Here is a 21,721-nt window from a genome sequence, read left to right on the forward strand (position 1 = left end):
ATGAAAACGTACGAATGTGTGGCGCGAATACGCGCATATTTCCCAGCTCGTACTGAGCGACCCCGTCGACGGTCCTGAAAACCTTGGCACATCTTGCCCTGACGCAGCGGAGACTGCGAGTTATTGTTGTCGTCTCACGTGATGCAAATCCATGTGCCTGCCTGCTGTAGGAGTCATGGAGCGTGAACCCACACTGCACGCTCGATTCGTTGACGACGACGAGGCATGATTGATTTGCAGCTTCTGCAGGTAGAGAAAGGCGGCAACCCAGACCTAGTGCGCGAGTCGCAGCGCAAGCGCAATGCACCCGTAGAACTTGTCGACGAGGTATTGTCGATGTACAAGCACTGGGTGGGTTTGGAGTTCCAATTGAACACCATGCAACAGGAAGTGAATGCTACACAGAAAGCCATCACGGCGAAGAAGAAAGCCAAGGAAGACGCAGATGCCGAGCTTGCGAAGAAGAAGGAACTCGATGCCAAGATCATTGAGTTCAAGCCTCAGGTCGCTGAGGCTGAGCGTGCGATGCGTGCGAAGGCAGTGACGATCGGTAATATTGTTGGCGATAAGGTGCCGGTGTCAAACACAGAAGATGACAATCTAACTGTGCGTACGTGGCATCCTGAGGGACCCAATGCACAGTTTGAGAAGAGAATCGACTTTGTTTCGCACCACGAGGTCATGTACCGCCTTGAACTGTTCGACACGGAGCGAGGTGCGAAGATCTCTGGGCATCGTGGCTTTTTCCTCACAGGCGATGGTGTTGACCTGAACCAGGCATTGATCAACTATGGCTTAGACTTTTTGCGGAAGAAAAACTACAAGAAGATGATGACTCCCTTTATGATGCGGAGGGAACACATGGCCAAGACGGCTCAGCTCGAGCAGTTTGACGAAGAATTGTACAAAGTGACGGGTGATGAGGATGACAAATATCTGATTGCTACGTCTGAGCAGCCCATCTCTGCATTCCACTCGAATGAGTGGTTCGATCGCCCGGCCGAGCAGCTGCCAATCAAGTATGCAGGGTACTCGACGTGCTTCCGGAAAGAAGCTGGCTCGCACGGCAAGGATACATGGGGCATTTTCCGCGTGCATCAATTTGAAAAAATTGAGCAGTTCTGCATCACGGATCCTGCTAGTTCATGGGAGATGCTGGACCACATGCTCGCCAACTCGGAAGAATTTTACCAGAGTCTACAAATCCCGTACCGGGTTGTCGCTATTGTTTCAGGCGCTTTGAACAACGCCGCAGCAATGAAGTATGACCTCGAGGCTTGGTTCCCCTTCCAGGGTGAGCACAAGGAGCTTGTCTCTTGTTCGAACTGCACAGACTACCAGAGCCGGCGTCTTGAGGTCCGGTGCGGTATGAAGAAGCAGGGAGATACGAAAAAGCAATACTGTCACATGCTGAACGGCACGCTGTGTGCGACGGAACGTGCTCTATGCTGCTTGGTTGAGAACTGGCAGACGAGTGAGGGCTTGCGGATTCCACCCGTTCTCCAGCCGTACATGCAAGGCCGAGACTTCTTGCCATTTACGAAGGTACGTGCGACATTGGTGTAGAAAAGCTGGTCCAGCGTTGGTGGAGACCGACTGCGGGCTGCCGTTTCTTTCTCTCTGCGAACATACTAACACGACACACAGGACCTTCCCAAGGGCTCCACGAGCCAGAAGCGCAAGTAATGGTAATTAGAGAGAGAGTGTGTGAAAAAAAGAGTTGCTTGTTAAGTATAAGTGCTTAGTAGCTACGGCCAAACATGGTCCAGGTCTTTGACGGCCTGCCACACTGTGGACACGTGTGGCCCTCAATCGGGGGATACGGCGTCTGGTCGAACGGAATGCACAGCGATTTGGCGCCCATAGATGGAGCGCGCTCATCTTGCGCCTCTCCTGCCAGTGCAATGCGGGCACTGCGATCCTTGATCTGGTCCTCACACTCCTCGACTTGGCACCAAGGAATGATCACGTGGTTCTTTTCATTCAGTGTTGGAGTAAATTCTTCCCATGTCAGGACGACCTTGCGGTGGTCACGGAACTCAGCATCCGCCTTGCGGAACATGTCGTTGTGGATCTGGTCCAGCAACATAGGCACACTCTGGTCGAGCGAGTTCAGTGCAAGTGACTCCTTCGCTCCCGTATCGCGACGGACAGCAATCAGCGACTGGTTGCTGAGGTCCTTAGGTCCCACTTCCAAACGCAACGGCACACCACGCAGCTCCCAGTCGTTGAATTTAAAGCCTGGGTTGTAGTTGTCTCGCAGGTCGGCATGCGCACGAATTCCACGAGTACGTAGCTGTTCGGCCACGTCATCGCATGTCTTGTTCACCGCATCTTTCACGTCCTGCGAAACCTTGACGCCCAAACCGCATGGCACAAGCACAACCTGCACTTGCGATACGCGAGGCGGCATGACAAGACCCTTATCATCACCGTGCACCATGACCATCACACCAATGGTACGTGTGGACAGGCCCCAGGAGTTCTGCCACACAAAGAGCCGGCCCTCTGGCTTACCCCGCGTTTCATCCGTCGCCTTAGGATCCTGCACGGTGATATCAAACATACGGCTGAAGTTCTGGCCCAGCGAGTGTGATGTGCCACCCTGGACACCACGGCCTGTGGTCGGCACGTAGCCCTCGACGGTCGTCGTGTACAGGCCACCAGCAAATTTCTCCTTCTCGGACTTGACACCCGGCACGACTGGCAGGGCCAGCAGTTCTTCGTACACGCGCCTGTATAGGTCGAGGATGTAGCGAACTTCTTCGTCTGCCTGCTCCTTGTGCAAATGCGCCGTATGTCCCTCTTGCCAGAGGAACTCGCGTGTGCGTAAGAACGGCTGCGGGTGCTTGAACTCCCAGCGCACCACACTGTTCCACTGGTTCAGACGCAGTGGCAGGTCGCGATGACTTTGGATCCACTTCGCATAGTACGGGTACATTACAGTCTCGGAGGTTGGTCGTATGGCCACAGGCTTCTCAAGGTCCGACTTACCGGCCTTTGTGACCCAGGCAACTTCTGGTGCAAAGCCCTCGACGTGGTCCTTCTCGCGCTCTAGTACATCTGACGATACAAACATAGGAAATGAGCAGTTCTGCACACCGATCTTTTTGATTTCAGCGTCAAAGAAGCGCTGGATCGATTCCCACACGTAGTAACTCCATGGCTTGAGAATATAGCAACCGCTCACGTCATAATAGTCCAACATGTCTCCTTTGCGCAGCACCTGCTGATACCATTCTGGGAAATCGAGGTTCTTGCGCACAGTAATGCCAATGAGCTCAGCATCCTGAATCTTGGCGTCCTGCTTCGATTTGGACTCAGGTTTCGCGCCCCCGGCTGCACGAGATCCTGCACTTGCCTCAGCATTAGGCACACTCAATGTACTAAAAGCCACAGTCTCTATCGATGCTCCCACGCCCGAAAGGTACGCTGCAAGGACGGATCCCGTCACGAAGACCGTCTCAGACGACGAGCGCGCATGCACAGCGTACATCACACCTGATTCGACCATATCCTGGTCTACTAGTACACGCAGCTTACCTGCATTTTCCTTGGTTACTGAAAAGGGCGACACGTCGTCTTTCGTCGCACCGAGCGTTGCTTGCAGCAGCTCTGGCACAGCGAGACGCAGCTCTTTCAATTTCAAATGCGATCCAATTGCCGACGTGTTACACTGAGTTGCTTCATCTGTTACGACCATGACGGGAACAGGCGTCTCAGACTTGGCCGTCTTGGGCTTGAACACGAGCGTCTTCAGTAGGCGGTAGTTTGCTGGCTTTGTTGACTCTGGCAAGGCGGCAAGCACATCAGTCCACTCGCCCTGTGAAGATGCAGCCGCATGAGATGCAGTGCGTGGCTCGCCAGCCTGGATCGACAACGAAGACAGCGCAGCAAGGATCGACTCGCTCATCAGGGAGAGAGGAAAAACTGTCAGGCTTCTTGCTCAGTGACAAGACTGTTCAAGAATTCTGCGATGTGGATGGGTTCCCTTGTTCTTTTTCTTCGCTCACGTGGCATCTCGTCCTCCATTGGCACCTCCAATTTTCAAGCCGCAACCCCACCGCGAAATCTCTCCAGTCTGTTGCAGCCAAGTGCCGCTTTGGTGTTTCGAAGCTGTGTGAGCACGAGCGAAGAAACAGCACAGCGCAGTGTACGGACATTCTCACTTAGTTCGGATACTTTCTGAACACGCGAAATTACTTTTTTTCTCACCCGTCGATATGGCGAACTATGAGTTTGATGATGACACAGAGGTATGTCCGCTTTTTTCATGAATGTACTCATCATGCGGCAGTTTGACTTGCCCGAATCACCAGCACCGATCAATGCGACGAACGGCATACCACCTGATCAAATGAAGATGATGCAGAGTATGATGCAGCAAATGAATGGTCTGCAAAGTGTTTCTTCGACATCGTCTACGCCGACAGAGTCACACGTGGCCTTAGATGGTCAAGAGGATGGGCCACATAAGAACTGGACATGCGTATATCCAATCTATCTGGATGCAAAGCGACGATACAGACATGGCTGCCGTCGCGTTCCGTACGAAAAAGCGCTGCTTTTCCCGAATAGTCAGCTGATTGCAAACGCAGCCAGGAAATTGCAGCTAGAATACATGCATGAGGTATGTCCTCGTCTCGGCACACCGAAATTGAAAAGCTCGTACACGCATACTCACACCCACAGCCATACCGGAAACATCCACAAGATTGGGAAAACCCAGGTCGCGTCAAAGTGCATCTTTTTGATGATCATGGGGCTCCTATTCGTCCCGAATTTCCTACAAGTACGTATACGTGTCCGATGCCCGTCCTCCTCACACTCTTTGTGCAGAACAGTCTCTCCTAGACACCATCGCAAATTTATTGCAACCACTTGTGGGTGGCAAACCACCGCCACTCGGACCACGTGCACAAGCGTCCAAGCGCTCATCGTGTACAGCTCTCCGAAGTCGACAGCGGCTGATTCGTAAAGCATCTATCTCTGACCAAATTCCTCCGCACAGCCCAGCTGCCCCATCTGGTCTACTGAATATCAATATGAGCCAAATGCCTGGCGCAGAAGCGCTCAAAAATATGGGTCCTATTGGAAACATGATGAGCTCACTTGGTCTAGATGATGATGAAGATGGGAATGACGCAGCGTCGTCTTCTTCACAGCCGCCAGTGAACCGCCAGTTCCCTGCACTAGGCCGGCGCCAACGCAAGCGAGTGGTTAGGATCGGCCGCTGACATACATACTTCCACCCATGCACCCTACACTCATAGGATCGAACCAATTAGCATCCGCATAAGCACGTGTCACGCGACATTCTCGGCGGGCGAGAGAGACGACACACGACCACCGAACGGGGCGGCACAGAAGAACCGACGCCGTTTTCTACCAAATCGAGAGACGATGTCGTACATGAGGAGCTGTTACAAGTGTGTGTTGGTTGCTGAGAAGGCACGCATGTGAGGAGCCGTGCTGATGAGGTGTATTTATGTTATTCTATTTATGATTATGATTGCTTTGGCATGAATTTTTTTTTGGTATTTTGAATTTGCAGCTGTGGACGCCCTGGACATACCATTGCCGCTTGCCCGTCGGCTGGGAACCCAACTTGGTACGTTTCATCATTATATGAGCATTAATAGCCAGTTACAACTGTGGACAACAGGGTCATGTCTCGGTAGACTGCACGAACCAGCCAGTGCCCAAGACTTGCTTCCGTTGCAACGAGGCTGGTCATGTGTCTCGTGAGTGCCCGCACGCTGAAGCGCGTGGCGATGCCGCAGCTGGCGAATGCTATCGCTGTGGAGAGACAGGTCACATTGCCCGCATGTGCCCTGTGAGTGGCGGCTCGGGAGCGCCACGCAACCCGCGTGCTTGCTACAACTGTGGTGGCGTTGGCCATTTGTCGCGTGACTGCTCGTCGGCTCCTGGTGCTGCCGCCACTGCTAGCATGAAGTGCTACAACTGCGGTAACATGGGTCATCTCTCGCGTGAGTGCCCCCGCCCCTCTCAGCGTTCATGCTACACTTGCGGCTCGAGTGATCACTTGGCTGCTCAGTGCCCGCAAGCCGCAGTCTAATCGAAACAATCTCACGCTCACGGGGCTACAAATGCTGAATGGGTGGGACTTGTATGAGTGTGCTTATGATTATGTGTGAACGTATTTGTTTGCACACTGCGGTGTGGTTTTGTAAAAGCGCGTGTGACTTTTTGGTTCGCTTCTACATTAGCTTGCCTATATTTAATGTCCGTAGTAAGAAGTACTATGTGCATTGTCCCAGCATGACATTACCGGGGAATGAGTGGTTGTAGCCACCTTTTTCGGGTGGCTCGGTCCATGTTGTCAGGTGCGGATTGGTATATACTTCCTTGTGTCGTTCAATGTATTCGAAAGTTGGGTACTTGCTTGGACTGCACGACAGGCTGTCTTCACTGATTTCGTCTTCGTTTTGGTATACTCGAATATAGTCCACATACATCGCATAATTATTGCTGTCCTCCTGCCAGCCCCTCATGATCTCGTCCCAGTTGATCCAGCTGAAGGACGCTGAAATGCCCAAATTCATGATCAAGTACATCGGTTCCACAGGAATCTGACGTGCACCAATTTCTGTTTTGTTGTTTGGCCCTAGCGCCTTGGCGTCAATCTGAAACACTTGGTCGCCAGACATAAACCACCTGATATAGGAGTCATCCTCAACACCTGGGTTGTATTCAAACGCGTAGGTATCCCACTCATTCTCCGTCATAGTGTATGCGCCGTCGGACGTGTTGACTTTCGCCGAGACTGCTTGTTGGAATACGGCACCGGTGTAATCGTTGATGATGGCCCCATGCTTGTCGCTGGAAGTTGCATGAAGACCACTTGGATCTGACACGTTGTATGCGGCATCAAACGGTGCTATCTGGAGCGACATGGACGTCTGACCATGCTCTTCAGGCCCATTGTTGCCCAGTGCCTCAATCAAGTCAATTTCTGGAGCTGAGCGGCCGACCCAAGTCCCATCTTCATGCCGCGGCCCTGGATGGTCGTCGCTGTCGAGACAAGTACATCTGCTCAGACGTTGGCCTGGTGAATAGCTAAGTCCGGGGCCAAAGTCTTCCACATAACGCCCTGTTGTTTCCGCAGCGAGAGGACCTCCGCCCTGGCTCGCCAAGTACGTTTGATTCGGAAGAGTGCCAACATCACATACATCGTACGAGTATGGCCATAATCCATAGGTAGAAGCACCGTACCCAGCTCGACCCAAGTTGCCCATCGCCCACACAGCTGGCCAAAGTCCTGACACGTTGTTGCGGCCGGGCAATTTCAGTTTCGTTTCGACGAAGCCGCCTGTAAAGCAGAACTTGTTCCATGATGTTAAGAGCCCACCACGAAAATTGAGCCCTTCCATAGCATATTGCGACAACTTGATCATAAGACTGCCATTCACAGTTGTGATCGCCGATGGATGGTACCATTCGTAGTTCTTTGTCTGCCAGTAGTGCAAGCTCTCGGCTTCCCAGAATGGATCTTCACCAGCATAGAAACTCCGACCAGGCGTTTCGAACTCGTCACTAAAGACGAGTCGCATCGTTTTGTTGTTATATGTGTTCTGGCGGGTCAGTGCATCGTGCGGTGTAGAAGGATCAATTCGAGACCTTGGTAGTGCAGAAATCGCTTCTAGGTTTGTGTCCACTGGCGTCTGTCGAGCTTCGTTGTGTCTGTGCTCAGTATAAGCATGCAACACAGGATATCCGAGAAACAACATCAAAGTGCTCAAAAGAAGCAGGATAAGCATCGTCATATTCACACATCCTCGCATCGAAAACGTCTGATGCAGCTTCGGCGTCTTTTCATCCCACTCACGATCAGCTTCCATGAGTTCATCGACGCGTGCGGCATCGGCGAGTGTGAGTGAGTTGTAGTCATTTTGCATCAGAAGCTGGTCACTAGACTGGTCAGCTAACGAGACCACGGAACGGTCAGCAGCAGTGCCTGCATACATGTCCGGCACTGGCAGTATACGGGTAGAGCGCGCTGAACCACTTCGCTTTGCGAGCGATTCGTCTGAATCAAATCCTGAATGGTTACCAAATGAACTTAGGCTGTCCCTGTCGGCATCTCTATCGCGTGCGCGACTGAGAAGACGCTGTCGCCGCAGACCTTGCCGGTCGTAGGTGGGTGTCGATGGCTCTGTCGGGCGCCGGCGCACGAGGGATGGCTTGGGTGAATCGATGTACTGACTTATGATGTGGTCTTGATCCGAGGAAGAAGCTGAAGCAGTACTTGCTGGACGCGATGTTTTGTTATCAATGACTGAATCGATATATCCGTCGTCCTGATCATCCTTGATGGAACAATCAGACTTTGACAAAACATAAGAGAACGTATCATCATACGCTGACTCTGTATTACCAGAACTTCGAAATAAGTTCACGCCAGACGTCGTACTTTCAGATTGACGAAGCAAGTTCAGATTCGTATGATTCATTGACAAGGAACGGGTCACAGGCTCGAATGTCTCGATGTCTTGCGACACCAGAGGCGAATAGGGTCGATCTGTGCGCTCTATTGTGGGTGCGTCTAAGAGTCTCGTTTGTTTATGCGGCACTTGTGGTGGTTTTAGCTGCTGTTGCTGCTCCTGCGCAGGGGACGTCATCGGTCTCGGTTCGCGCACGTTAATTGCGTCTTCCAAAGCTTCCCCCATCATCATGTACGTCACGGGAGTGTCTGAGCGCTCTACGTACGCATTCATGATCGAATCCACGCCAGACAAATCGGAGCGCGGCCGCTCGCGGCGTTGGTTCCACGCCTGCGGATCCATCGTCTCCAGCAAATCCAGCGGAGCAACGCAGATTACTAGACAGGTCCGTGGCGTCAAGAGCTAGTCAACCTACGCGCATGTGAGCGTTGTTTCCATGCATCCCCGTTCATAACGACGTGCTATATAAACAATTACATAATCTAACACTTGCCTTGGGCGTAGCGCCTTTGGACACCTGCATACGAGATGGAAAAAAATAAATAAAACGAGGGTTCATGCATCTAATTCCACTGACGCGAATGCTGGGGCGATTAGCAGTACGCCGAGGAACTCCTTGGCGTCGCTGCCAGTTTGCACCGACATTATGGTATCGCTTGCATACAACAGATACAAATGCTGCATCTAGCAAATTTCAAGTACGTGCGCATGCGGCGTCCAACTGACACTCTCCTAGCGACTGGGCCTCCCAACGAACTTGTGCCAGCAGCTGCATGCTGCACTTCCACATGTCGTAGAGCCTACAAGCGTACAGAATGCGCTGATTCCCGCTATGCTATCTTCGAAGGACGTTGTTCTGCGTGCGCATACAGGGTCCGGCAAGAGCTTTGCTGTGCTACTAGCGCTTCTGGCACGCCCACGCTTGCTATTCCAAAGTCGAAGTGGTGCAGAGCCGCCGGTCCCGGGCATATCCGCGCTTGTAATTGTGCCTTCAAATGAGCTTGCGTATCAATATATGCGCTGGGCACATGAACTAATGCCTGCACAGCTGAGCGCACACATGGACGCTGTGATTCAGTGCGTCGTGCGTGGCGAAGCTACGATGGACGCGCAAATGACGCGGCTCCGTGAGACTCCTCCACATGTCTTGATCGGCACTCCAACGCGGCTGCAGGAATGTTTTGCTATGGCACAAGGTGCGCACCTTTTGGGCCTACACACATGGAGGACGCTGGTTCTTGACGAGGCAGACGCACTGTTGAATTTGCCGGGCCGCTTTCCAAGCGAAAAGCAACGCTGGAAGCACCTCACACATCCATCTCCCGGCCTCCATGTCTTGGATACCATCATGCGGTCACGAGCAACGTTCTCAGGAGGCGAGCGCTTGCCAAATGCTGGCATGGAGTCATACGGGCCTAAACGCGGAGCAGATCGGCGTCCTCCTGAGCCGATTCGGCGTACGCAATACAAGGGTGTCGAGAACACGACGGACCATGCCCCCGCATTGGCTCGAGGCATTGGCATTGTGCCTTTGCAGCTTGTCTGTACCAGTGCTACGGCAAACTCGGTGCTGCGACATTTTCTCAGCGCAAGAACTGGATGGCTGCGTACGAACACGCGCGAGACACGAGACTCTGCTCAATGGATCGATCTAACTGGACAGAGCGGGCAGCTCAGCGCCGTAGGTGCGCCGTATCGTGGCAGCATGCCACGTGAACTAACGCATTCTTGCGTTGTCGTTGATGAAGTCCATGGATCGCCACAGCCACGCCTCCTCGATACCACGCGTGGCACGGCTGTCCCACCGGCTCTTCGTAAACCTGCATCCACGAGCACAACACCCGCAATTCAGGAGCACGTGGTAGACTTGCCCCTGTTAGAAATGCTCGCTTATTTGTACGCGTCTGAGCATGTGCGACGTGGACTAGCATTGGTCCCTGCCCGCTGGAGCGTGCAGCGCGTGCATGATGAACTTGCGGCTCTCGGTGTGCCGGTCAAGATAGTGGCTTCCGGCCAAATCATGTCTTCCTCGGAAGATGCTATGTACGTGCTGCAAAGTACCAGTGCCCGTGGTCTAGATATTCCGAACATGTCTCATGTATTTTTGGTTGGACTCCAAGCCGTGCGCGATTCTTTGCACTATACACATGCAGCAGGGCGCGTCGCGCGCATTGGACCAGACGGTCAGCGGCCCCGCGGACACGTCGTTACACTTATTCGAGGCAACTCGGCTGCCGAACAAAAAATGTCCCAGATATACAAACGCGTAGGCGTGGAGCTCCGTCCGTTACAACTACGAAGCCTATCGTTGTAAGCGAGATGGTGGGTCATCGTCGCCTATGCAAGGGCGGCGGGACTTCTTGCGTACATGTTCAAGCATGCACCACTTATGTTGATGTGATCGTCTCGTGACAATGTCACGCTTACGAACATGGCAATCGATGCACTCACATATTCATGAAGAGAAACTTAATGTCCCCCTTTCGCACCATCAACGTACATGTTGCGCGTGGCTGCCGGGAGCTGTACAGTCATACCATCGAGATCTCGCGTCACGTGTACTTGACACCCGAGGCGCGATGTCTCTGTGAGACCAAATGCAAGGTCTAGCATGTCATTTTCATCATCGCATGGCTCTTCAAGTTGATAGAACACGTCTTCCTCTAGAATCACATGGCATGTTGAGCAGGCTATGGAGCCTTCGCATGCGCCCTCCAGATCAATGTCGTATTCGTGTGCAATGGACAAGATATCATCACCTTCATTTGCCTCGACAGTCTTGAGGTCATTTCCCTGTGAATCGCGGAAAGTCACTTTGATTCTGCCGATGCATGTAAGCAACTAAAGTCCTCCCATGCGCCCTCTTGATGACGTACCCTGTCCCTGGCGTGGGCCGCGTGATTCCTCCGTGTGAAACCACTGCATCAAGTTAGCCGTTGATCTCTCAAGTATCCCTATGCCGTCCCACGTCCAAGATTCTGGCCCTGTATACGTACGTGGTGTGACTGAGATTGGACGGTAGCTACCGCCAGTCCGCCATGGCTGAACAAGTGACGAGTGAGCCAGGGATGGGGTATAAAGGCTTGTACGTGGTGCGAGCAATGCCATCGACGAGATTCGTGCCGCTGCAGACCTGAGCAACGACATCCCTTACGTTATCCCTACTTCTACTGCTGCTGCTGCTGCCACTTCCACTGCCACTGCTAGTATAAGACTGTGGACAAGTAATGGCCAGTAGCAACTTCCTGCGACCTTTCCACGCACTCTCGCCCACCAGACGCTTGGAATTTCTTTGCGGCTTGTGTTGTCAGAGTCCTTGATTACTCAGCAATCCCCGCCCTCACGCTGCCAGACGCCCCTGCCTGTGAGGTGAAAGGCAGGCGCCAACCCAAAAAGGGTTTGAACTCTCTGATTCCCCGCATACGTACTCTGTTGAGCCAGCGTGGTCTTGTCCGTAAATACATCACTTGACATACGTTTGGCTCGTGACAGAAAATGCGTGCCATGCCTCCATTATCTTCTGTGAACATGCCGCCCGGATGGGCGCGCATGGTCGCTTGGGTTGTCCTAGCGCCCTTCCAGTTTGGTTTTGGCATTTCTGAGCTCAATGCACTCCAGTCAGTGTGGGTGTGTCAGCCAAAGAGTGATACCTGCTTAGGAATGACAGAAGATCAGTTTGGCGTTGTAACTGCTATGTTTACAATCGGTGGCACAATCTCGTCACTTGCATGTGCTCCTATCGCTCGATATACACGCGCTGGACGAAAAACGTCGCTCCTGTTTGCCGCGGCGCTTGCATTGGGCGGAGGATGCTTGCTTTCCATGTCATCGAGCATGTCCATGATGTCACTGGCACGATTCATCCAAGGGCTATGTGCAGGCATTGCAATTGTACAGACGCCGCTGTACCTAAAAGAACTTGCTCCTGCCTCCATGGTTGGTTCCATTGGCACGCTGAATCAACTTGCGGTTGTGACTGGTATTTTTGTCGCGCAGCTTGTTGGTACATGGGTTGTCACTTGGCGTCATGCATGGCAGCGAGTGCCGCAGGTTAGTGCTTGCGTAGCTGGGATCCAGCTGCTTGTTGGACACATGTGGGCGGAAGAGAGTCCGGGCTGGCTTGAGAGTGATGGTGTCGCGTTGGGAGTCGGTTCTGCAGATGCGGCAGAAAGCGTGCGTACACGACTAGGATGTTCTTCCTACAGCACATTGCATGCTCAAGACACGGGCGACACGCCGATCCTGGGTAGCGATGCCCAGACACGAACGCAGTCGAGATCGTTTACAGACGGAATGAAGATCGTCGCACTCACACAAGCAGCGCAACAACTGAGTGGTGTGAATGCTATCATGTACTACAGCACAGGCATCATGTCGAAGGTGCTGCCGAATGTGGCAGCTTTTGTTGGCCTGCTAATTACGTTGGTCAATGCGGTCATGACTCTTCCTCCACTTTGGCTCATTGATGAAGCTCGCTTTGGCCGACGCAAACTCTTGCTGCTATCAGCCACGGGAATGGGTGTGTCTTGCTTCGTATTAGCATTGGGTCTGGTATCCTCCTACGCGATGCTGAGCTCACTAGCCATCTTGCTAGTTATTGCCTTCTTTTCCGTGGGCTTGGGACCTGTCCCATTCGTCATCCTGCCCGAAGTACTACCGCCTTCTCATGTGTCGATCGGCTCGTCGCTAGGCCTTGGCATCAACTGGATTACGAACATATGTACGGCGCTAGCATTTCAGCCATTGCGCCGGATGCTTGGCAGCTGGGACGGTCAGACAGGTGGTCTTGTCTTTGTACTTTTCGGTGGAGTCAACTTGGGCTTTGCCTCATTAATTCAACGTATGTACACATAGCTAACACGAACTCTATGGAGAATGTGAAAACAAGAGCAAAAAAGTCATCTATCACATCCCTTGCTTTCAGCGCAACGCACGCGTCGGTGGCGCTGAACGTGCAAGGCCTTTGTAAGACGTCAGCACAGATCGCTGCGCTTTGCTCACGTCCTGCGCTTGTTCAAACACGCGCCAAAACTTGAGGCTCTCGTCACTACCGACCGTCGCGAGTGTCTGGCCATCGGGGCTCAGACTCGTATGAAGTACACGACCATCGTGGGCTCCTGGCACATCGGCGATCTTCTGGCCGGAGGGATGTGCCCACACACACAGTGCGCCCGCCTCTGACTCGGATGTGCCAACACCATGCGACGACACGAGCTCGCGGTAATGTGGCGCCCACTGCAGCGAGGTTACTTGCGCGCTTGTCTGGATCGTCTGCACGCGGGTATTCTGTGTCGTGTTCCAAAAGTGGATGCATCTGTCCGCACTGCCGCCACCTGTCGCCAAAAGACTGCTGTTGTGTGGCGACCAAGCGAGGGCTTTCACAGCTGCCCGGTGATTCTCCTTGCGCATCTTGGCTACATTGGTTCGTCGGTCCCATACTTTTACGACGTTGTCGTTTCCTCCACTTGCCAACAAGGCACTGTCATCGCGCCAGCTCAAGCCACATACCTGCGCCGCATGTGCATGTTCTAAGGAGCGTGTTTCGCTAGATCGCTGTCGCACATCATGTTCACGAATCAAACCACTTGCGTAACCGACACTCAGTGTGCCGTCGACGGCCCATGCAGCTGCATTGACCGCTGACGCATCTGCGCCGCCATCGGCACTGGGTCGCAGTGTACGCAGCCGCGCACCGCGTGCGACATCCCAGATTTGTGTATAACCTCGGTCCGTACCCACAGCGAGGATATTGCCATGCGCGTCCCAGCGAAGACTCGTGACCAAGCCGCCACCACCGACGCGTTCGCTCTCTTCTTCCAAATCCAGCAGAAAATTGGCTTCTCCTGTCTCGCTGTTCCATGTGTGGACGGCTGACTGCAACGCAATAGCAATGACGTTCTGACTCGACCAGTGCAAGAGGTTGACATAAAAGTCAGGCACAATCGCAGGTGCATCGAGCACGCGTTCTGGCGCTGTCGGAATGCGGCGTCTTCCAGCGGCCACAAGACTGCTGGGCAACGTACTCTTTGGCTTAGATGCATACCGCGTGTGCAAGTCTTTTGCACTGGAAGACGATGCGCTTGGAGGAGCTGCTGAAAAGGAAAGAATTCGCTGTCCCAGATCGACCTGACATGCACCCTCTAAGGCGGGTGGGCTGTCCAGTTCCGCCGCCGCCGCCGCTGCGGCGGCGTCAGATGCAAGAGAATCACTCCCGGCACTGCTGCTACTATTGTGGTGTGAAAGTGCATCGCCTGCGCTGTCCTCAAGGAATGGTGTGGTGCCGCGACGAAGAAGCTCACGGTTTGGGATGTATCGATCACCTCGTGACACCATGGTGGACCCACGCCGACGAGGCACTGTGCCGTCGGGACCGTCCCAGTCCTTGGCAACGACGCCTCGTGCATCAGGTCCATCCATAGAATGCACAAGCAAGCAGTCTTCCTTATCGCGACGGCCACCAGCAGCGATGCCGCTGACGACGCCGCCACCGGCAGGGCCAAGCGTCCGTGCAGACTTTATGGATGGGTGGCGAATAGGAGATGCGTGAAATCGCGATCGAAGATTTGTTGGGCGATCTGACAGGGGCGAGTCCAGGGACATCATGCCCAAGCCGCGCGTTAATGCGGCAGTCGATCCTTTTGCACGCGTTGGCGTTGAAGGGCCCATGTCAAACTCGTCGACGAAGAGCGTACGCGAAGATACAATATGATGGGGTTGTGAGAGGAGCTTTAAGTAGCTAGCAAGGTCCGTCCGTGCCGTAGAGAGAAAGACAAGATAGGTGAAAAAGTAGCTGATTGTAGCCCCTAAGTCTTGTGTTCAACAGGCGCATGTTCGTCGAACATCTACAGGATGGAGAGGAATATACGTGTATGTGGCGAAAAAATGTCAGGGATTCGTGAATGGAACGGGCACAGAATGGAGGTCAAATGATGTAGAAGCGCCAGTGGAGAGAAGTTTCTTCTCCTATCCCATGAACGCAAGACGTTTCCGTGTGCAGTAGAATCCGTAGGGGACCTTCGAGGCCAAAGCTATGGACAAGCAAGACTCACACACACTAAGGCAGTTCATGCGAACAAGGGATTGATAACCGAGAGACGCGTAGAAATGAAGGGCAGCAGGTGGTGGTGGGGAGGGGCATACCAGAGAGTATTTGGGATTGCTACGGTCATGCGCGAAATGACAATAGAGGAGAGCAAACACACGCGCACACAATATTACATGGCTTTGGCTTCTTGTTTAGCATACATGTCCGAGACACTTGCGTCAACAGCAGCAGACGTTGGCGCATACGCGTGAGAGACGGCATGACTCGTTGTAAAGTACGGGTGGCGCAGTGCATCGTCAGCAGTGATGCGCTGTGATGGATCAAATTGTAGAAGCTTTTCGAGCAGATCAATAGCAAGGGGGTGTACTTTCGGAAACAGGTTCTGGAATGGGACTTTCGGCAGGCGGGGGAGTGGGCGGTATTGGATTTCGGGCGACTCATGAAGGATGCGCTTGATGGTATGCTCGTCCGGTGTGCCCAGAACGCGGATGATCTGCATGAGCTGGTCATTGTTGTCGCGGCCGCGGAAAAGTGGGATTCCGCTGATCATTTCCGCCATAATGCATCCAGCCGACCATACGTCAATGCTCGTTGAGTATGTACGACTGCCCAAAAGCACATCCGGCGCTCGGTACCAGAGCGTCACGACCTCGTTGCTGAACGTATTCACGGGAATGCCAAAAGCGCGCGCAAGACCAAAGTCAGCGAGCTTCAGCTCACCGCGCTTGTTGATCAAAAGATTCTGTGGTTTCAGGTCCCGGTGCAAAACTCGATTTTCGTGGCAAAAAGCGGTTCCCTTCAATAGCTGAAACATGAAGCTGCGCACCGTGACGGGGTCAAGTGCTCCCCTATTTCCATGCATATCCATATATCTTTTCAGATCCTGCTCCATGAACTCGAACACTAGCATGAGCTTGGACTCGGTATGGATCACATCGTACAAACGCACGACGTTCGTGTGCCTAAGCTCTTTCATCAGTGAAATCTCACGGATCGCCGTGGAAGGTGTACCCTCTTCTGCATCGAGGTGAATGTCTTTTAAGGCGACAACTTCATTCGTGAGTCGAGAGCGCCCCTATCGTCGGCGTTAGCAAACAAGTTTGACCCGGTCGTCGCACCACACACACACACCTTGTACACAGTGGCATAGGTTCCCTCGCCTCGGATAGAGTCAGCTTCCCACTACTGCAGTACACACCAAGCTTTTCAAGTTCTGCGCGCGTGAGTTGTGCTTGTACGTACGAACATAGTTCATTGTGCCAGCAACGCTGTTTGTCTGCGGCTGATCCACGCCTGAGGAGCAACAACAGGAACAATCAGCAACGCACTCGGTCGTGTTGACGCACACGCTCCGTGTGTTTGTCCTCGTGCACATGTTGACTAACTATCACGTCATCTCCACCAGGGCTTGCTAGGCCCCAGTGAGTCCGCGCTGTCAAGGCCGGCGCCGCCCTTTTAGCCGCGCTTTAGATGCGCCGTGTGCCCTGATTGTGTCGTGCCCTCGGTCGAGTCGCCTTTCCGTCATAAGCAAGCAAGCAGGCAGGCAAAACGCAACAATTTTTTTATATTTTTCTGGTCCTCCGCTTTTAGCAGTGCTGCTTTGTGGGTCGTAGGTGGTCAGGATGGCGAAGAGCAAAGGCACGAAGCCTCCCAAGTCGCGTCCTGCTTCGACCTCATCTCTGTCACAGCCGCAAATGGCTGATCAAAATGTACAAATCACTGCCTTCTCGCCTGATGCCACTCTATTTGCACAACTCTCACAGGCTGTCGATCGTGCTCGTCTCCGAGTGTACGCGTCACATAAGGCTGGCGTGATGGCGGACTTTCTTCTTCCTGAAGCTCAAACATGTCGTGCGATTGCATGGATTCTTCTGGGAGCGCAGTCGGAGTCTGACCTGTCACCATCGTCCTCATCGACGTCGGCGTCTTCAAAGAAACGCAAGGCTTTGGCGAGAGCTGCGGCTGAGCAGCATACAAGCGACTCAACGGCGCCTACTCCGCATGTGGCACTAGGCATGTCAGACGGCACAGTTCTGGTATATTCGCCGGTCACAGCCCGTGTAATGCGTGTACTTGTTGTGTCTTCCCAGGATAGCTCAACTGCTGCTCTTGTATCATTATCGTACCGCGACAACCATCTCTGGGGTGTCACTGCGAATGGTTGGGTGCACGGCTGGGTTGTGTCAGGGCTTGCAAGTGCATCTGTGCACGAGCGCGTGCCACCCACACGACATTTCTTGCCCGATAGCAAGATGCCCATGTCGCTCTTGACATGTGGTCCATCACACCGCATGCTTACGGCGCATCATGCATTGGCTTTGTACGACGTGAGCACGGAGCGCATTGCTGCACCACTAAGGCAATTCACAGGCCATGCAACGCCCATCACGCACGCTGCCTGGGCGGGTGAAGATGCGTTTGTCAGTGCTGCAGCGGAAGACCGTCATTTGTACTACTGGTTCACGCACCTGAGTCATGCAGGAGCGATGCTAACACTGGACGCACCTGCACATCGCTTGGTCACCTGGGCTGAGGCGGATGGCACAGCGATGCTTCTTGTCATTTCCCAGCTGGGTACCGCCAACGTATACAGACTACCTAGGGAGGTGCCTAAAGCCAAAGGGCTCGCTACATTGACGCCGGTGTCTGTCGTGTCGACAGCGTTTGAAGGCACGGAGCTTCTCGATGCCATCTGCACGCCTGACGGCACGCTCCGATATGCACGCATTGTTAAGGGTTTCAAAGTCGTGTTGGATGAGGCGCCCTTGTACGAGGACGACAATGCGCTTCGATCTGTTGTCACACTGGCAGCCAGCTCTGCGCCGAAGCCCGAGGTTGCTTTGCGCGACACACAGCGTTACAAAGAAGCTCGCGGTGCTGCGGGCACACGTGCAGAACTGCCTGGCCATACAGCAGCAGCAGCAGCGCTCCTCGGCACGGAGGGGGGACTGCTGCCGGATGCCGCTAGCTCGTCAGTGGATTTACATGACGATGCTCTCCAAGATGGCGACGTCAATGAGCCAACACTTGCGCAGCGTCTCAAGGCTTTGAAGGTTCAGCGTGGCGATGCACGTGCTAGTACGGTCAACGAGCGTGAAGAGGAGGACGAAGATGATGGTGACGTTGACGGAGCCGCGCCCGACCCGGGTGCAGAAGTGCCGGTCGGCGGCGCCTCCCTGGCGTCGTCTTTGACGCAGGCGCTGCATTCTGGTGATCATGCATTACTCACGTCGTGCCTTGTGCACTCAGATGTGACGCTGATCCGTGCTACTGTGCGGCGTATTTCGGGGCCTTTGGCTGTGCGGCTGTTGGAAGCCTGTGTGGACCGACTGAATCGGGGTGGTGTGAAAAGCAAGGGCGCGCTTGGTAGTGGACGTGCGCGCGGCATTGTTGAATGGATTCACCAATCACTGACGTTCCATGCAGCGTACTTGATGTCACTGCCGAATCTTGTGGCACGTCTCTCGCAGCTGCATCACAGCCTGGCAGCGCGGCTTGCTTCCCATGAGCGTCTTCTGGCACTGAAGGGACGCATGGAGCTTGTCATGAGCCAGATCGATATGCACATGTCGTACACGGCAGACGAGGCACAGATGCCCGTGCAAGGCCAAAAGCTTGGGAAGCGGTCATCTGCAACTGAGCTTGAGAAGAAGCAGCAGGCATCTCAGCTTCAGCAACAGGGCCAAACTTGGGTCGAGCCAGACGAAGATGACGACGTGGAGGATATTGGCTTGACAGCTGGCAATGACGTATCCATGAATGCGGACGAGGACGATTACGAAGATGGTATTCCCGAGGACATGGATGAAGATGAGCTGGTGAATGAAGATGCTCTGGAAGAGACCGAAGAAAATAGCGATTTGTCTCTGGAGGAAGATGAGGAGAATGAATTGGGTTTGGATGAGGATGATATGGCATCTGACGATGAAGATGAAGACGACGGTGACGACGACAACGACAACGACACCGACAACGAGTCCTAGACACCTATACCAAGCGATGCATCTCTTTCTCTCTAACGCGCAGGCCATTATGTGACCATATACCCATCGGTGGGCCATCGAGCTTGACTATGAGGGACGTGGGAGGGTAGAGGGCGAGCGCTTGCGTGTCCATCGTAGCCTGTCATTACATATTGTCTACTAGCTTCTATTGCCATTTATCGATCCATGTATCCCGAGGCCCATGCTAGTGGGGGAAGCGTACACCAATGGTCGTTGTACTGCGGCCGCTGTCGCGGGGTATGATGGTACAGGCCGTGGCTGCACCATAGCATTTCGCACAGCAGCCGCTGGTGAGCCTGAGTATTGTTCATAGGCGTGCATGAATGCGGGTCTCTTGCCAGGCTCTGGCTCGGCTGTCGTATTATCAGCGACGACTCCAGGACGAACGAGTGGAGCCCATGCCATGAGACTAGGAGTCGAGCCTGGCACGGCCACATTCGTTTGAGTTTTCGCGCCGTGATATGTATCGGGCAAAGTGCCCCAGTACCCATGCGACAATATATCGTGGTTAGCTCGTGTGGACAAAGACGTCATCAGCACGACATGCGACATGAGAATGAGAGGGCCAGCTGCTTGAGCAGTGTGGCCCAGCGCGGATGGTGGTACGCGGCGCACTAGGTCAACAAGAGAATGCAGTGCGTCCTCGGCGAGCCGCTGCTCGCGCTCTATCATAGCAAGTGGAATAGGTGTATGGTCGTTGTCCATACGCACGCGAAGCCACTGAAGCTCTTGGAGCTCATCTAGCCGCTCCTGATTCTGAGCTAGGATCTCATCCGTATCTAGAATATGCAGGGCACTTTCCATTAAGGCAGGATCCAAGGTCGGTTCTAGTTCCACGGCTCTCTGCGCAAGACGAGAACAAGACAAGGAAGAAAGAGACGTTTCTTGCACATCATGTATCGAATGCGCTTGTGCTGGTACTGGCGTTGGCAATGTCGGTGATAGCTCATCCGTGGCAATATCCATTGCCTGCTGAGTGTAGGCTGACTCGACTTGCTGGGCCAGAGAAGCGCCCCAACGACGACGCAAGTACCGCGATACGCGCTGACGCTCAGTCCACACCAGTTGCGTTGCCTCTGGCCCAAAAAGGCACCCAGAAGAGTCGAATGAAGGTCCAAGTGATGAGCCAAACGGACCGTATGACAAGAATGCTGACGCACGTCCTCCTCCGCCTCCTCCATGCATGCGTTTCGATCGAGCACCTGGCATTGGTGGGAGCCGTTCGCCTAATGTAGCTTTACGTGTGTCTTGCATACGCGGCGCAATCGACACAAGATCAGCTGCACCAGTATCTAGCGCCTGTGCTTTGGCCTCTTCTAAGCTCACGCCATTCGTGAAATAGTCACCAGACGGCAGGCGCATATGCAGTGCGTACGTAGAAAAAGGAGCAAGACGATGTGTATGCCGACGCTCAACCTCATCGACATTCATGCGTTCGCGCGCATCTACGTCTTTCTGCTGGTCTTCAACCGCCTTCGACGGCGGCGTCGTAATGCTCCATCCAGTGAGTTGTGCTATGATATGCAGCACAATAAGCGCACCCGCATGTCCGCGCGCATCCTGTCGAACTGCGTGCCCACTCTCCGATGCGACACAGTCCCACACCTCGTGGGCATTTACTTTCGGTTGCTCAAGCAATGCACGCAGCGGTGGCTTGCCAGGGGCAGCGACATCAAGCATAGTGGGAGCAAGACTTTGACACTTGTCAGGAAGATTTGAAATACGTACGCATGGAGAATGTGTTGGAGACGTTTTGCATCAGACGCGGAGATTTCCAGCTGCGTGTCAAACCCCTCGTTATCGTGCTTCAGTACATCTTGCTCAGGCATAGCAGCATGCGATGGGCTATCGGATGCCGGCATCGCACGCGCAGCCGTTCGTCCCGAAATGAAATATGAGTTGTAGTTGAGTACTTATGTAGCGACTCTCGTAACACCAGCAGTGTAATCACAGCGACGACGCGTGATTCTAGCAGGTGCTAGCTTTAGTGAAACTAGACACGCGCCAGGTGCCTCTGCTCGCGGCAGTCTGGCATCAACGCACCAGACATAACGTTTAGTCAGCCGAGGCTTGGCTGTCTAGCGTCAAGCGGTGCTCAGACGTTACTGCTGCGGGTGTGTGTGTGTGCGCGCCCATCGATGATGGATCACGACACTTCTGACTCCACCTAGATATATCCAATAGCAGGCCACAGGTGCAGGTGACTT

The 21,721-nt window shown here is 53.7% G+C and overlaps 12 protein-coding genes across 12 annotated transcripts; 6 read left to right on the top strand and 6 right to left on the bottom strand.

Moving 5' to 3' along the window:
* Positions 1-225: 225 nt before the first annotated feature.
* Positions 226-1,686, top strand: MGL_3353 (uncharacterized protein; the record flags this gene model as incomplete). The annotated part of the gene is made up of 3 exons (XM_001729266.1): positions 226-351; positions 388-1,545; positions 1,648-1,686. 3 exons carry the CDS (start codon positions 226-228, stop codon positions 1,684-1,686), a joined length of 1,323 nt encoding a protein of 440 aa, XP_001729318.1.
* A 55-nt stretch (positions 1,687-1,741) lies between these two features.
* Positions 1,742-3,913, bottom strand: MGL_3354 (uncharacterized protein; the record flags this gene model as incomplete). The annotated part of the gene is made up of 1 exon (XM_001729267.1): positions 1,742-3,913. The coding sequence occupies one exon, from the start codon at positions 3,911-3,913 to the stop codon at positions 1,742-1,744; it is 2,172 nt and encodes a 723-aa protein (XP_001729319.1).
* A 310-nt stretch (positions 3,914-4,223) lies between these two features.
* On the top strand, positions 4,224-5,237 carry MGL_3355 (uncharacterized protein; the record flags this gene model as incomplete). Its single annotated transcript, XM_001729268.1, has 4 exons — positions 4,224-4,256; positions 4,298-4,630; positions 4,693-4,792; positions 5,122-5,237. 4 exons carry the CDS (start codon positions 4,224-4,226, stop codon positions 5,235-5,237), a joined length of 582 nt encoding a protein of 193 aa, XP_001729320.1.
* A 166-nt stretch (positions 5,238-5,403) lies between these two features.
* MGL_3356 (uncharacterized protein) lies at positions 5,404-6,079 on the top strand (the record flags this gene model as incomplete). The annotated part of the gene is made up of 3 exons (XM_001729269.1): positions 5,404-5,429; positions 5,555-5,611; positions 5,647-6,079. 3 exons carry the CDS (start codon positions 5,404-5,406, stop codon positions 6,077-6,079), a joined length of 516 nt encoding a protein of 171 aa, XP_001729321.1.
* Positions 6,080-6,263: 184 nt separating this feature from the next.
* On the bottom strand, positions 6,264-8,807 carry MGL_3357 (uncharacterized protein; the record flags this gene model as incomplete). The annotated part of the gene is made up of 1 exon (XM_001729270.1): positions 6,264-8,807. One exon carries the CDS (start codon positions 8,805-8,807, stop codon positions 6,264-6,266), a length of 2,544 nt encoding a protein of 847 aa, XP_001729322.1.
* Positions 8,808-9,297: 490 nt separating this feature from the next.
* MGL_3358 (uncharacterized protein) lies at positions 9,298-10,779 on the top strand (the record flags this gene model as incomplete). Its single annotated transcript, XM_001729271.1, has 1 exon — positions 9,298-10,779. One exon carries the CDS (start codon positions 9,298-9,300, stop codon positions 10,777-10,779), a length of 1,482 nt encoding a protein of 493 aa, XP_001729323.1.
* Positions 10,780-10,934: 155 nt separating this feature from the next.
* On the bottom strand, positions 10,935-11,612 carry MGL_3359 (uncharacterized protein; the record flags this gene model as incomplete). Its single annotated transcript, XM_001729272.1, has 3 exons — positions 10,935-11,286; positions 11,342-11,384; positions 11,462-11,612. 3 exons carry the CDS (start codon positions 11,610-11,612, stop codon positions 10,935-10,937), a joined length of 546 nt encoding a protein of 181 aa, XP_001729324.1.
* A 687-nt stretch (positions 11,613-12,299) lies between these two features.
* Positions 12,300-13,319, top strand: MGL_3360 (uncharacterized protein; the record flags this gene model as incomplete). Its single annotated transcript, XM_001729273.1, has 1 exon — positions 12,300-13,319. One exon carries the CDS (start codon positions 12,300-12,302, stop codon positions 13,317-13,319), a length of 1,020 nt encoding a protein of 339 aa, XP_001729325.1.
* Positions 13,320-13,385: 66 nt separating this feature from the next.
* Positions 13,386-15,131, bottom strand: MGL_3361 (uncharacterized protein; the record flags this gene model as incomplete). Its single annotated transcript, XM_001729274.1, has 1 exon — positions 13,386-15,131. One exon carries the CDS (start codon positions 15,129-15,131, stop codon positions 13,386-13,388), a length of 1,746 nt encoding a protein of 581 aa, XP_001729326.1.
* A 548-nt stretch (positions 15,132-15,679) lies between these two features.
* MGL_3362 (uncharacterized protein) lies at positions 15,680-16,486 on the bottom strand (the record flags this gene model as incomplete). Its single annotated transcript, XM_001729275.1, has 1 exon — positions 15,680-16,486. The coding sequence occupies one exon, from the start codon at positions 16,484-16,486 to the stop codon at positions 15,680-15,682; it is 807 nt and encodes a 268-aa protein (XP_001729327.1).
* A 646-nt stretch (positions 16,487-17,132) lies between these two features.
* Positions 17,133-19,493, top strand: MGL_3363 (uncharacterized protein; the record flags this gene model as incomplete). Its single annotated transcript, XM_001729276.1, has 1 exon — positions 17,133-19,493. The coding sequence occupies one exon, from the start codon at positions 17,133-17,135 to the stop codon at positions 19,491-19,493; it is 2,361 nt and encodes a 786-aa protein (XP_001729328.1).
* Positions 19,494-19,652: 159 nt separating this feature from the next.
* On the bottom strand, positions 19,653-21,194 carry MGL_3364 (uncharacterized protein; the record flags this gene model as incomplete). Its single annotated transcript, XM_001729277.1, has 1 exon — positions 19,653-21,194. The coding sequence occupies one exon, from the start codon at positions 21,192-21,194 to the stop codon at positions 19,653-19,655; it is 1,542 nt and encodes a 513-aa protein (XP_001729329.1).
* Between the last annotated feature and the right edge of the window lie 527 nt (positions 21,195-21,721).

This window comes from Malassezia globosa, assembly GCF_000181695.2.
Source record: "Malassezia globosa CBS 7966 chromosome Unknown mgl_sf_9.1, whole genome shotgun sequence".
Classification (NCBI taxonomy): Eukaryota; Fungi; Basidiomycota; class Malasseziomycetes; order Malasseziales; family Malasseziaceae; genus Malassezia; species Malassezia globosa.